We start from the raw sequence: 13,802 nt of genomic DNA on the forward strand, positions 1-13,802 counted from the left end.
TTCTAGGCCACCTCATATTAGGAAACCACCTTCTTATTTAGACGAATATCATTATTTTTTACGCAAGGCTGCTACCAATCATCTTCGATGCCCCACACCCTTTACTCTTGCCATTAGTGCTTCTTCTATACCTACAACATATTTACAAGCTAGTAAAATTTCCCATTGGCGAGAAGCAATGCAAGCTGAAATTTCTGCTCTTGAACAAAATAACACCTGGATCATTATGGACTTACCTCCAAGCAAGACTGCAATCGGTTGTAAATGGGTTTATCGAGTGAAATATCGAGCCGATGGTTCTATTGAACGTTACAAGGCTCGTTTGGTTGCAAAGGGGTTCACACAAATCGAGGGTGTCGATTATTTTGATACTTTTTCCCCTGTAGCCAAGCTTACCACCGTTCGCTTGTTACTTGATATCGCTGCTTCTAAAAATTGGTTTTTGCACCAGCTTTACGTTAACAATGCATTTTTGCATGGAGATTTGACTGAAGAGGTTTATATGCTTCTACCTCCTGGTTTTGATTCATTAACTCTCAATAAGGTCTGTAAGTTGCAAAAATCCTTATATGGTCTAAAGCAAGCAAGTCGACAGTGGTTTGCTAAACTCAGATCAACTCTTACTTCTCTTGGTTATATTCAATCCAGTTCTGATTTCTCCTTGTTCGTTAAAAAGGATGACATTTCTTTTACTACATTATTGGTTTATATTGATGATATTATTCTGGCTGGTGATCATTTAGATGAAATAGCAAGAGTTAAAGCCTTTTTGGATTCTACATTTAGCATCAAAGACTTGGGTGATCTAAAGTATTTTCTTGGCCTTGAGGTTGCTCACAGCTCTGTTGGTATTCATCTTTTTCAACGAAAATATGCTATAGACATACTGTCTGACTTTGGTTTCTCAGATTGCAAGCCTGTTAAGACTCCAATGGCCACCAAAATTCCTTGAGATGCCTCTGCAGATTTGCTTCCTGACAACACTCTTTTCAGGAAACTTATTGGTCGCCTCTTGTATCTGGTTTCCACTAGACCTGATCTTGCTTTCGCAATTCAACAGTTGAGTCAATTCTTGGACCGACCTACAGCCACTCATCTACAAGCTGCTCATCGTGCTCTTCGCTACCTGAATGGCTGCCTTGATTTTGGTCTCTTCTTTTCTGCTTCTTCATCACCGGTACTGAAGGCTTTTAGTGATTCCGATGGGTTGGTTGTCCTCTCACACACCTTTCTGTGACTGGTTATTTCCTGTTTTATGGTGATTCCCTTGTTAGTTGGAAAGCCAAGTAGCAAAGCACTATGTCCTGTTCTTCTTCAGAGGCAGAATATCGTGCCCTTGCCTCTACTGTTTGTGAAATTCAGTGGCTTCGATTTCTTTTATGTGATTTGCACTTGTCTATTTCTGGTCCTACTGCCTTGTTTTGTGACAACAATTCCGCACTTCAGATTGCTGCAAATCTCATGTTTCATGAACGTACTAAACATATCGAAATCGACTGTCATCTTGTTCGTGAGAAGGTGCTGTCCGGTGTTGTTAAACTGCTTCCTTGTTCTTCCAAGGATCAACTTGCTGATATCTTCACTAAAGCTCTTGCTGCTGTTCCTTTTCAGCTTATATTGTCCAAGCTGGGATTGTTTCCCATACACTCTCCAGCTTGAGGGGGGCTGTTAGTCATATAGTTTAATTTAATTTTAGTTAGTTAGTTAGCAGTTATGTTTTGTTATTTTCTTGCTGTCATTTCTAATTTGTATATAACAACACCTTTACATCAAATATATTTTGAGCAGTTTTGTTTTACTCTTATTCTACAAAACTTAAAACCATCTCTGATAGCTCCAACTGATATTCTGGATGACTGCTTTTGAAGGCACATTGACAAAAGAGCTGAACAGATTCATCTCTATCTAATTCCTCTACTTTATAAATGAGATCAATGCCATATCGGATAAGCACTTTTTTATCTCTAGCTGTAACGATTACTCGACTTCCAGGGCTGAGCCGATTGTTTCCTCCGAATAAATACTCGAGTTGGCTTGACTTTGACACATCATCACAAATTATTAGAACCTTATTCCTGGAGATCCTGTCCTTAAGAAAGCCTGATCCGATTGTGGGAGTTTTGATATATAAATTTTCATCTTCTAATATGGTTGAAAAAAGTTTCTGACGCAATTGAAATAATGGTCCTTGGTCAGCTGATTCTCTCATGTTTGCAAGAAAGAAGTAACTTTGGAAACCATCTAAAACATGGTAAAAAATGGCTTCGGCAAGTGTAGTTTTGCCTGTACCTCCCATGCCCCAATTACCTAGAATTTGAAAATCTTGAAATCCATCTTGAAATAATGACAAAACTTTCTGCATCCGACTCTCAATTCCAACTAAACCCTCTAAATTAGCGCTTGAGGTTCCATGATTCAATTTCTTCAATACATCTTTGACACTTTTATCTACCAATGTTGAGTCAGGCCTATGTATTAGATGAAGAAGCAAATTATGGGAGAACTAAAAAGAATACATAAATAAATAAATAAACTTTAATTAAATTCATTCAAAAATAGATCTATAATTCAAAGTTCAGCATCTACAACCATTTTTACATACTCATATTACAACTTTTTTCTTTGAAAATAAATATATCAATTGACTCACTGGACAGTATATTTTATACATGAGAGAATCGTAGGAAGTTTGAGTTAAAGAAGAAAACAAAAAAGGCAGCAAAGAAGGACATTATTGAATATAATGCTTCACATGTTACTCAAATTCTTCATATATTTTCTACAATATGCGTCCACTCTCTATCTCTACAAAACTATGGCCCTTTTAAGATAGGTAGCCCCTGTACTTTATGAAAGTTATGAATTTAATCCTTATACTTTAATTTGATTATTTTTAATGTCTATACTTTTCAAATTATAAAATTTCAGTCCTCATCAAATGATAATTGTTAAATTCATTAAGTAAGTTCTGTCATTTCCAAATCGAATGCAGCAAACATATTATCATACATGTATTGCCATGTCAACTTGTAATTTCCACATATTCCTCACTAAAAATCTAGTCAATGGTTAACAACTATCATTTGTGTCAAGATTGTAATTTCAAATAAATTTGAAAAGTACAGGAATTTAGAATGATCCAATTGGAGAATATAGATTAAATTTATAAATGCACTCATAATACATGACTAGTAATTGAATTTAACTGCTATTATTTGGATCAAGCCTAAAATTTGAAAATTTGAAAAGTATAAAGACTAAAATTGATCAAATTAAAGTATAGAAACTAAATCTACAACTTTTGCAAAATCCAAGCACTAATATAAAAAATAACCTTTTAAGATATGACAATTTTAAAAATTATCCTTCATGTCAAATATCCACCCTTAACTCGAATAGGGAAATATGGATGAACCACTGCACTTAATACATGTTTTAATTCTACTACGATAAAAAAATGGATTGAATGTAAAGAGAAGGACGTGAAATTAGCGAATCTCTTTGGAATCCCAACCAGATAAATTCGCAGCAGACGTCAAAGCACTTCTCCAGGAATTCACCTTTTCAACATCATGCTTGAAATTTTCTTCATGCTTTGCAAATGCATCTGCAACACTCCCTCTTTGTTTCCGTACATCTGAGGGGTCTTCACCGTAAAAAACAGGAACAACACATTTGTTGCAGTCCATGATCTTGGCCAGCTCATCCAAGCACCATTTGGAAGAAGCGTAGTCTTTGGAGAAAACAATGACTGAAACCCTCGCTCCTTCAATGGCCGTTAACGGTGCCTCTGAAATTTCATCTCCTCTTGGAAGCTTCTCGCTGTCTATAAAAGTTTCGATATTCTTCCGACGCAAATCTTTATACAGATGACTCACGAAACCATCACAAGTATCCTCGCCTCTGAAGCTAAGGAAAACATCATATGTCCTTGCTTTGATCATATCAGCAGCAGCAGCAGAAGAAGAAGATGTTGAAGCAAGCATAGATTTGGTTGTTTCTCAGAAACTTATAGCCATACTACGACTTTACACTGTACATCAACTGCTAAAGCGCGTGGGACCTAAAACCTTCAAATTAATTGTACCACTTTAAAAGCCTCCAACTAATCGAGAGCTACATTTAAAGCTTTGGGTAAACTACAGCAACTATCCCTAAATTTTAATTGAAATTACATTTCAATCACTTTACTTTCAGAAATTACATAATTACCACTAAAGTTATCCAAGTATCACTCACCTATTAACTTCCATGGCATGTTAATTTGAAAGGTTAATAATAAATTTAGACCCTAAACTATATCTAAAATATCAATTTAAAGCAAACGCGCATTGTGTGTTTACTAGGCTACTTGTCATGATCTATGGGTTTTTATTCAATTAATAGATGAAATTGAAACAAAACGTGTCATCTTTTTGTGGGCTTTCAACACTCAAATTAATGCTTCAAATGAGAAAGGTACTTATAATCCTGTTTATATATTTATGTATTATGTAAATTATGTAACTTATGTAATATGTAAGTTATGTAAGTTGTGTATTATGTAAGTTATGTAAATTGTGTATTATGTAAGTTATGTGAGTTATGTAAGCTATGTATTATGTAAGTTATGTAAGTTCTGTATTATGTAAGTTATGTAAGTTATGTGCGTTATGTGCGTTATATAAGTTATGTATTATGTAAGTTATGTAAGCTGTGTATTATGTAAGTTATGTAAGTTCTGTATTATGTAAGTTATGTAAGTTATGTAAGTTATGTATTATGTAAGTTATGTAAGTTATATAAGTTATGTATTATGTATTATTTATGTATGTAAGTTATGTAAGTTATAAATTTTAAATATATATATATTATAAATATATATAAATGTTAATAAGTTATGTAAGTTATGTATTAAAAATTTAAATTATGTAAGTTATGTATTATTTAAGTATATCAATTTTATGCATGTTATTTATAATTATTTAAGAATTTTAAAAATTTATTACTAATAAATTTGAAATATAGGTTATATATCCATACCATTATGGGGTGATATATAGTAAATATAGGTTTTAATATTTAAAAAATAATATTTATAATTATTTTTAAAATTTTAAAATTTATTATTAATAAAATTGAAATATAGGTTATATATCTATATTAATATATGTTATATATTAAAAATATAGATTTTAATATTTAAGTTATAATATTTATGTCCCAAATTGATTATTTCCATGTTGTCCGGGTAGGGATCATAACTGTTACCGTAAGGTCCTTAAACCTTTAGACTTTCGGTTTTATCTTACAATTTAATAACAAACATGATTGGGTTTTTTGCACGAAGGTAGCAAACCGAGCCTTAACTCCATTGATTATTCATATTCTTAAGTTTGGCTGCTGCTTAATTTTTTTTACAAGTTAAATGCATGTCATTCGATTGGATTAAAATCATGTTTTTATTTGAAGTTAGTTGTTGTATAATTCCATGTCATTCGGTTAAATTTAGATTTACAAGTTTCAGAGTCTAAAAAACGTCTTAACAGCAGCGTGTAAATGCTAGAGAAACAAAACATGCATGGGGTGTTTCTCTTATTGACAAAAGGGAAAGAAACAGAAAATAGAATGAAAAAATGAGAAAGGTCTTTATAATCCGGTTTTGAATGTTCATCGTTCATATTTTTTGAGCGTGATGTCCATAATCATATTTTGTATTTTATTATCACTTAGATTTTGTACCCTTATTCAAAACATGTTGTTCTTCGATCTATTGACTATTGGTGGATCGATTGTTTTCATAGCAATAGACATCCCGATTTTGCCTTAGTTTTATTTAATGATATTACAAAGTGAATTGGTAAGGAGCTTACTAGCACTCTCACCTTGCCCTTTGGCACATTCTTGTCTTGCATTTTTAAATGTCCAATCATCTCAACCCATGTTCATCCTCCTATGGTCGTTAAATTTCAACCCATTAGTTTTCATGTTCTTCATCGAGCTAGTTTTAAATTAGTCTCTATTATCAGAACTTGGGTTAAGGATGACAATCATAATCCTCTAGATGTTGACGATGAAGATTTTGAAGAAGCTCATGGTGATATTCCTTTGGTCGAGCAGGCCCTCCACCGGCCTCTTCATGTGCTCAACCTTTTGCTCCGATTCACTCCGACGACATGTCTGCAGTCATTTTTGGTGTTATTACTTCCTTAAGTGAGGAGTTTAGAGGTTTTCGCACCAATGTAGATGATAGGCTGTATAGGATGGAAGACGATATTGTTTTTCTTATGTCTCAATTTCCTCCTCCTCCTCCTCAAGAAGATTAGGATGCATTTTCCTTTTTCATGCATTTATCTTATTTACATTGCACATTTTCCCATTTCTATGATTAGAACTTAATGTTTATTTTGGTACATGTATGTTAGTTCTTTCTTTCACGTTTCTCAATTTCCATTATTGAACTAACCAAGTTTCTCATAAGTTTTATTTGTTGATTTTTGATATAATAAAAAACGGAGAAGAGAAGGAAATGTAAATTTTTGGTATTTTGGTTGATTATGTTTATGACTAATCTTTTAATGCCAACATCAAGTGCTCAAATTATAAAAATCATTATTCAAAAAAATTATAAAAATCAAAGTCATTTTATTCAATTTGAACTTTAAGATGGGGAGTAACAAATTCAAAAATAAATTTATCAAAATGTTTTGTTATATCAAAAAGGGGAGATTGTTAACCTAATTTTATTTGATAACTTATTTTGATATAACAAATAAAAATATTTTTGAATGAAATTTGTTTTTGGACAAAGAATTTATTAAGCTCAAAGCATAAATATCATTTCAAGACTTCCACACTCTTTGAAGATACTTTGAACACTTAGAAAATTTTGACGAGATTCAAAAATCGTTTTTAAACTCTTAAACTTAATTAAAACAATTTTTATCATTTTGAAAACTGCTCCCAAAACAGAAGTATCAATATTTTCCTAAAAAATATCAATACCCATATGAATTTATGGATACTATTATTTTATTTCGATATCATTCTTAATAATATTTTAATTTTTTTAACATTTTAAATTTTATTTAATACTTTTATAAATTTTAATAATATTTTACATATTTATAAAAATTTTAAAAATTAAAATTTTAAAAGAATTATTTTTAAAAATTAAGCTTTAAAATAAATTAACCCTGGACAACTATATGTCCAACTTAATTCCAATAAATTTTTTTTAAGTATTCCTTTTAATTTTTTAATTTTCTTAAATTTTATATTTTTATGATGTGATGCAATCTAAGCTACATTTTTCGGGATTAAAACTATTAAAAAAAAAACCAAAACTGTCAACATAATGAAATTTCAGTACTAATAAATTGAGATAAAAAAAACCATAAATATTAACTTGTGAAGAAGTGACAAACTCAGGGGTTAAATGAGTATTTAAGCCTATTTATATTTAAATCAATTTGCACATGCATTAAATTTTTAATTGTGTTTAAATGATAAGAAAAGAAAAAAAATATAAATTTTGAGCAAAAAATAAACTTGAATAAAAACCACTTACAATTATAAATAAAACCAATGATAAAATGTATGATGTTAAATATTTTGTAAACATATTTAGGCTCTGAAATATAGTATAGATCATGAGGATGAAGCATCATTGAATCCTTAATTTGGAAATAATAGATGAATTCCGCACTGTTTTACCTTGCATTTAGACGAATTCCACTCATCAAGGTAGAAATGAAAGGAAGCCACATTGTAAATACGATTGTTTGATGCCTTACTTCTAACAAACTCCCTAACATTGAAACCATCATATACGAGGAACACGTGATCTGACAATCGGCTTCCAAACGTAAAGGAGAAAGAACAGCTAAGGTCATGATTGTCGCCATTACAGGATTTTAGATGACATTCAGACGTAAAGCGAAACCCCATACCATTATAAGAGTCTGGGAAAGAAACAGCAACGGAAGCAACGAAACATGGAAAGTTTATCCAGCTATTATTTGACCACCACTCTGAAGGCAATTGGATGTTTATGGAAGATCCTAAGCTTTTGAAATCAAACCATTCCGGGATTTCACTTCCAGGGACGCATGTAACAATAATTCTTCCAAGGGATGCTTTTTTTATTCTGTTTTTTCTTCGAGGGGGCGCCTGTTTGATTACAATTATTGGAAACATGATTGATTATTCAGAACATAGCTATCTACCAGACTGAAGACATATAGAGAAGAAGAAACTGACCTGATGATGATCTGTTAGTGCAGTGACCATATGCTCAAATGGCATCTCCAACTTTGGGGTTTCAGGACTCCTCACAGCTTTCTGATCCAGTTGGAAACAGTTGGTAAATAGCCAACCCAAGGATTTACAAAACACTACTTGCTTCAAAAGATTCTTTATGCTTGAGACTTCCTCTACTGAAGTGCTGTCATATGCATCTATATCATTCCCCACACATTTCTCACCCAGTTTGAAGCAGTTGCTAAATTTCAACTGCAAGAATCGATTCGATCCATCCTCACAAAACAGTTCTTGCTCAAAAAGCTTCTTAATGCTTGAGACATCCTCTAATGAAGTACAGTCATGTGCATCTAAATATACCAGGCTTGGTGGAAGCTCTGGTAATGATTTCAGTCTCTTGCATTTCCTCAAGATTAACTCTTCCAACAAGGGAAATTGCTTGATGGTTGTGGGCAAGTTCTCAAGATTGCTTTCGGATAAATCTAACTTCTTTAACGAGGATAACCAAGGGAGATGTTTCTGCTTCACTGGTCTGTCTCCAATGGCAGTAAACAAGTTTTCTACGACTAGATTTGAACTACCACAAAGACTAAGATGCAAAAGAGATTTCAATGTATAAAGGCTGTCAGGAAGGCAAACAAGGTTTTCACAGTTGTTCAATCTCAAATACTTAAGACCGATAAGATTGTGAATTGAAGATGGTAATTCCTTCAAAACTGTTCCGCTTAAATCAAGATCTCTCAACCTCTTCATGATGTCCAAGATTTCTGGGAAGGTCTCCAATCTTGAGCAATCTCCAAGATTGAATTTCTCAAGAGATTTCAATTTATGAATACCTGTGGGGAGAGATTTAAGTCTCCTGCAACCCCGTAGGTCCAATAAACGAAGATTGGAGAGACATTCGATGGAGGAAGGAACTTCTTCAATTGCAGTTCCACCTAACCATAGCTCTGTTACATTCGATGAAACCTCTGGAAAACTAAACAGATTTGAGCAGCCACTAAGATGAAGTTTGGTGAGGGACGTGGCTTTATAAAAGCTAGGCAGAGATCTAATACTTCTACAATAACTGAAATCCAAGAGAGTTAGCTTCTCCAGATGTTGAAGGGATGAAGGAAGCTCACGCAAGTTAAAACACCCGCAAAAGTTTATCTTTTCAAGATTTGTGGCGCTTGAGAGATCTGGGATTCTTACAAGGTTCTTAGAATTCTTGAGATTGATCACCTTCAAATCTACTAAATCCTGCAACATCAAAGTGTTTGATAAATTTCTATACATTGAAGAACAACAATGCAACAGATATGACCAAAATAATCACCACATTACAACAAAAGATTGAACTATCTACAAAATGGTATAATTAAGGTGTAATTAGTTTGAGTATTAGAACCAACAAGTTTGAGCTTCATTCCAACTCATCCCTCAAATTTTGGTTCAATCTAGATTTGGTTCCCTTTTAAAATTCAAGCTCAATTTAAGATAAAATTGCCTTCATAGCTCATTATTTTTCAACTTCAAATAATTAAAATTTCATAAAAATAATAAATACTTATTTTATAACACGTGTCCCGCTCTTAAATAAAAATAAAAATGATCTTATATTATAATAATTTCAAATTATAAATAAATATAATATCAATATAATATTTTTTATTTTATTTTTCTATATGCGTTTAAATTGTAAATTATTTTTTATTATATTATTTATCATATATTGTTATTTTATAATTTTTTTCACCCTCATCATAAATGGCTCATAATTATAAATTTCTTAAAAAATTAAATTAATATTAGACCGATGAATAAAATTATTCAATCCAAATATAAATGAAATCGATCATCTAAATAAACCTAAACTTGTTTATAATTTGGAAAAAAATATATAGAATAATAAACCCAAATTTATCTTTAAATTTGTTCAATTTTAGTATGTTATCAATCTTTTATGTAAAATTTTATAAATGTCAACTATCAAAATATATATTTTTAAAAATTAAGTGACCGGAAATTTTTAAAAATAATAATAATAAAAGGTGAATTTAAGTTGAAAGAAAATCATTTTTAACATTGTCATGTATCTTGTGACAATACCTTTTAGTACATTTGATGATCAAAATTTTAATGTCCTTAGCTTTCGCTTAAATGAATTACTCTAATAATTTTTTTTTGGTGAAAAGAATTACTCTAATAATTTAATATCAAAACAAACCTCATTAATAGTTGAGTATCATATATGTAATTTATTTATTTTTATTAATCATATAATATTAATTTATCTATTATTCTTTATACATTATCGTTTTAGAGTTATTTTATATTTTCTGTTAGTTGCTAATTAAAAAATAACTGATAATTTTACTATAAAAAATTTGCTTTTAAATAAAGACTAAAATTTTTGCATTTAAACAACTCTTTTCTTTACTCTAATAAAAAAATGTCTAATAATTTTAAATTTAAATAAATTAATAAAAATTATAGATTTAAATTTGATTAATTCTAACATAAACTGTAAACTCTATTTTTAATTATTTATTAGTTTAAGTATAAATAAAGTAACAAAATTACATATATAATATAATAAAATATTTCAAGGAGTTTATTAATATAAAGGTTTCTAATTGGATTCGATTTTTCCCCTAACATAACCCTAATAAATTAATATTATAACTCCTCTTTTTGTTTTAATGCAAAAATAACTTAAACACTATTCATATTGAAAATGGTCTTTTTTCTTGAGCTATTATGAAAACATTATGACGTAGATTGATATGTAAAGGAAACTTTAATCAAGAAATAGCAATGGAATTAGTTCCAAACATGCTTGCATCAATCTACAGAACACCATAGATTTATATCAAAAGAAAAAAGAGTACCTGTTTTCCCTCCCAGAGTTGCTCCACATGGCTGCAACTCATATCAAGTTCAACTAGGTACCTTGGATGAAACGTGGAGGGCAAAGTTTTCAAAGGGTATCCCTCCCAGCAAAGGTACCTTAAATCGTCAGGAAGTGATAAAAGCCCTTTCAAAAGTAAGGTTCTTCCACACGAATGATAGAATTTGAGGATTCTAAGCTTCCGCATCTTCATAAATGCTACTGGTTCCAATTCCAACTTTGCAAGTTTGGACATATCAAGTACAATGCCTGTGATCGTTTCCGTTCCCTAAACCCAAGAGCAGTTTATGGAGTCAAAATATAGGCAAAATATTAATTCAAGATGTATAATTTAATAAAAAGATGTGTGTTCGAATAAGACTAAAACATGACCGTCAAACATGGATGTGTTCAGAGAAAATGAACAAGGCCCTTACATTGTTTTTTGTTAGCACATCATAGATCTCTTCAGGAATCCACAGCCTACTGCGAGTTTCAGGCTTTGAAGGTGATTCATAGTGAACAATACTGCGACCCACATGTTGCCATATATCATGCATTTCTATTTTATTTTGTGAAATATATATAAGAGACTTATCAATGAGGTTTTCAATTCTTGAATATGCAGAAGGATAACAGGCCTCCATGATCCTTGTTACAAAGTCTCGATCCTCCCCTTTAAAGAAACAAGCAATATCAAGAAATATGTCTTTCTCTACAGGATTTAGTCCATCAAAACTGCTTCTCAACAATTTAAGTATGTCTGGGTTAGGAATCTGCTTTAGGTCTTTTACTGCACTTTCCTGGTAGTTTTTGTTCTTTCCATAAAGAGAGGACCCGAAAAATTTAATAGCCAAGGGGTTTCCATTAGCAAAACTTAAAACCATCCGTGATAGCCCCAACTGATATTTTATAGGATGATTGCTTTTGAAGGCATGTTGGCAAAAGAGCTGAATAGATTCATATTTATTTAATTTCTTCGCTTCATAAATGAGATTCATGCCACACTGGAAAAGCACTTGCTTATTTCTAGTTGTAACAATGACTAGACTTCCACGGCCGAACCGATCGATTCCTCCGAATAAAAACTCGAATTGGCTTAACTCTGACACATCATCATAAACGACTAAAACCTTCTTTCTAGAAAGCATGTCCTTAACAAAGCTTGGTATGATTGTGGGTGTTGAGATATCTAAATTTTCGTCTTCCAGTATATCTGAAAGAAATTTCTTACGCAATTGGGATAAATTTCTTGATTCTTCATGTTCTCTCACGTTTGCCAGAAAGGAGTGGTTTTGGAAACCATTTAAAACATGGTAAAAAATTGCTTCAGCAAGTTTAGTTTTGCCTATACCTTGCATACCCCAAATACCTAGCTTTAGAAAATCTCCAACCTGAAATAATGACACAAGTTGTTGCGTCCGCCGCTCAATTCCAACTAAACCCTTTAAATTAGCGCTTGAGCTTCTACAATCCAGTTTCTTTAATATATCTTTGACGATTTTATCTACCAGCGTTGAGTCAGGCCTATATATTAAATGAAGAAACAAATTATGGGAGAAATAAAAAGGAAACATAAGTACATAAATAAAAATGATATATAAGAGTATTCAATTGATTAACATTGTTCAATGTAGATGCTTGGCATGTTATTCAGTACCTGCCCCTCAACTCGAATCTGGGTAACATGAATCACTGCTTGAAAACAAAGTCCAAGCTTAATCTATTTTCTTCCAAATCAATATATATTTAAAGAAAAAAAAAGTGGGCGTAAAGAAAATAATATAATAAACTTGATATTTAAAGAAGAACAGATTTTTTTCAATTTATATATGTTGGAAACGTGATAGGCCGAAAATTTACTTTTTATTACACACTCAATATATTACAATACGAAGATTACAAATATTTTCTCAATGACTAGATAGTCTAGCTGCTGCTAGATTTTAACTCACTCAAGGTTTGCTAACCTTCTCACTCTCACTCACGTTGCTTCTCTTATTTCTTTTTTCTTCTCATTTTTCTTCTTTACAACACAAGTTCAAGCCTCTATTTATAGGCTGATAAAGTGACAACAAATGTGGCTATTAATCCACTTAATTTCCAGCCACAAAACATCTCAATAATGGAGCACTTTGTATGGCTAAAATTTCAGCACTTTGCATGGCACAAAATTGCTCCACGTCTCATGCTTCTAGATTATGCTTGGAGTGGGTTTGATTTCTAACACTCCCCCTCAAACCCAACTTTCATACCGAGCTTCTCTTTGAATTTGTTGAATGTCTCCACTTTCAACGGCTTTGTGAAAATATCTGCCAGTTGATCTTCTGTCCTGCAATGGACCAACTCCACGTTTTTGTTTTTCACTTGCTCTCGGATAAAATGATACTTCGTATCGATGTGCTTGCTTCGGCTGTGCGACACCGGATTCTTGGCAAGTGATATAGCGGATTTGTTGTCAACGTAGATGGTAATTGGACCTTCATTTGAAACACCTATTTCTCCCAAAATATTCTTCAACCACATTGCTTGGCATGTACAAGTTGCTGCGGCCATATACTCTGCTTCACATGTTGAGAGAGCAATTGTTTGTTGCTTCTTTGACGACCATGAAAAAACTGCGGAACTGATGTGGAATGCATATCCGGAAGTGCTTTTCCGATCATCCAAGTCTCCCCCATAATCGCTA

General features: G+C 32.0%; 4 protein-coding genes across 4 annotated transcripts; all 4 read right to left on the minus strand.

Annotated features, from left to right (window-relative positions):
- Positions 1–1,801: 1,801 nt before the first annotated feature.
- Positions 1,802–2,296, minus strand: LOC107929739 (disease resistance protein RPV1-like). Its single transcript, XM_016861249.2, has one exon. The coding sequence runs from the start codon at positions 2,294–2,296 to the stop codon at positions 1,802–1,804; it is 495 nt and encodes a 164-aa protein (XP_016716738.1).
- An 855-nt stretch (positions 2,297–3,151) lies between these two features.
- Positions 3,152–3,982, minus strand: LOC107929791 (disease resistance protein RPV1-like). Its single transcript, XM_016861298.2, has one exon. It carries the CDS (start codon positions 3,942–3,944, stop codon positions 3,489–3,491), a length of 456 nt encoding a protein of 151 aa, XP_016716787.2. The 5' UTR covers positions 3,945–3,982; the 3' UTR covers positions 3,152–3,488.
- Positions 3,983–7,594: 3,612 nt separating this feature from the next.
- LOC107929738 (disease resistance protein RPP2B-like) lies at positions 7,595–9,597 on the minus strand. The gene is made up of 2 exons (XM_016861248.2): positions 8,242–9,597; positions 7,595–8,151 (listed from the first exon to the last, which is right to left on the minus strand). The coding sequence occupies exons 1-2, from the start codon at positions 9,517–9,519 to the stop codon at positions 7,657–7,659; spliced, it is 1,773 nt and encodes a 590-aa protein (XP_016716737.2). The 5' UTR covers positions 9,520–9,597; the 3' UTR covers positions 7,595–7,656.
- Positions 9,598–11,027: 1,430 nt separating this feature from the next.
- Positions 11,028–12,474, minus strand: LOC121223224 (disease resistance protein RPV1-like). Its single transcript, XM_041104356.1, has 3 exons — positions 11,551–12,474; positions 11,115–11,402; positions 11,028–11,072 (listed from the first exon to the last, which is right to left on the minus strand). The coding sequence occupies exons 1-3, from the start codon at positions 12,472–12,474 to the stop codon at positions 11,028–11,030; spliced, it is 1,257 nt and encodes a 418-aa protein (XP_040960290.1).
- Positions 12,475–13,802: the final 1,328 nt, after the last annotated feature.

This window comes from Gossypium hirsutum, chromosome D11, assembly GCF_007990345.1.
Source record: "Gossypium hirsutum isolate 1008001.06 chromosome D11, Gossypium_hirsutum_v2.1, whole genome shotgun sequence".
NCBI lineage: Eukaryota > Viridiplantae > Streptophyta > Magnoliopsida > Malvales > Malvaceae > Gossypium > Gossypium hirsutum.

Coding starts and splice junctions, on each gene's coding strand:
- LOC121223224 (XM_041104356.1), bottom strand. CDS start 12,474: ATGCAAGGTATAGGCAAAACTAAACTTGCTGAAGCAATTTTTTACCAT. Junction 11,403..11,550: donor ATGTGCTAACAAAAAACAAT/GTAAGGGCCTTG, acceptor TCTTGGGTTTAG/GGAACGGAAACGATCACAGG. Junction 11,073..11,114: donor AACTCTGGGAGGGAAAACAG/GTACTCTTTTTT, acceptor GGTGTTCTGTAG/ATTGATGCAAGCATGTTTGG.
- LOC107929738 (XM_016861248.2), bottom strand. CDS start 9,519: ATGTATAGAAATTTATCAAACACTTTGATGTTGCAGGATTTAGTAGAT. Junction 8,152..8,241: donor CACTAACAGATCATCATCAG/GTCAGTTTCTTC, acceptor GTAATCAAACAG/GCGCCCCCTCGAAGAAAAAA.
- LOC107929791 (XM_016861298.2), bottom strand. CDS start 3,944: ATGATCAAAGCAAGGACATATGATGTTTTCCTTAGCTTCAGAGGCGAG.
- LOC107929739 (XM_016861249.2), bottom strand. CDS start 2,296: ATGGGAGGTACAGGCAAAACTACACTTGCCGAAGCCATTTTTTACCAT.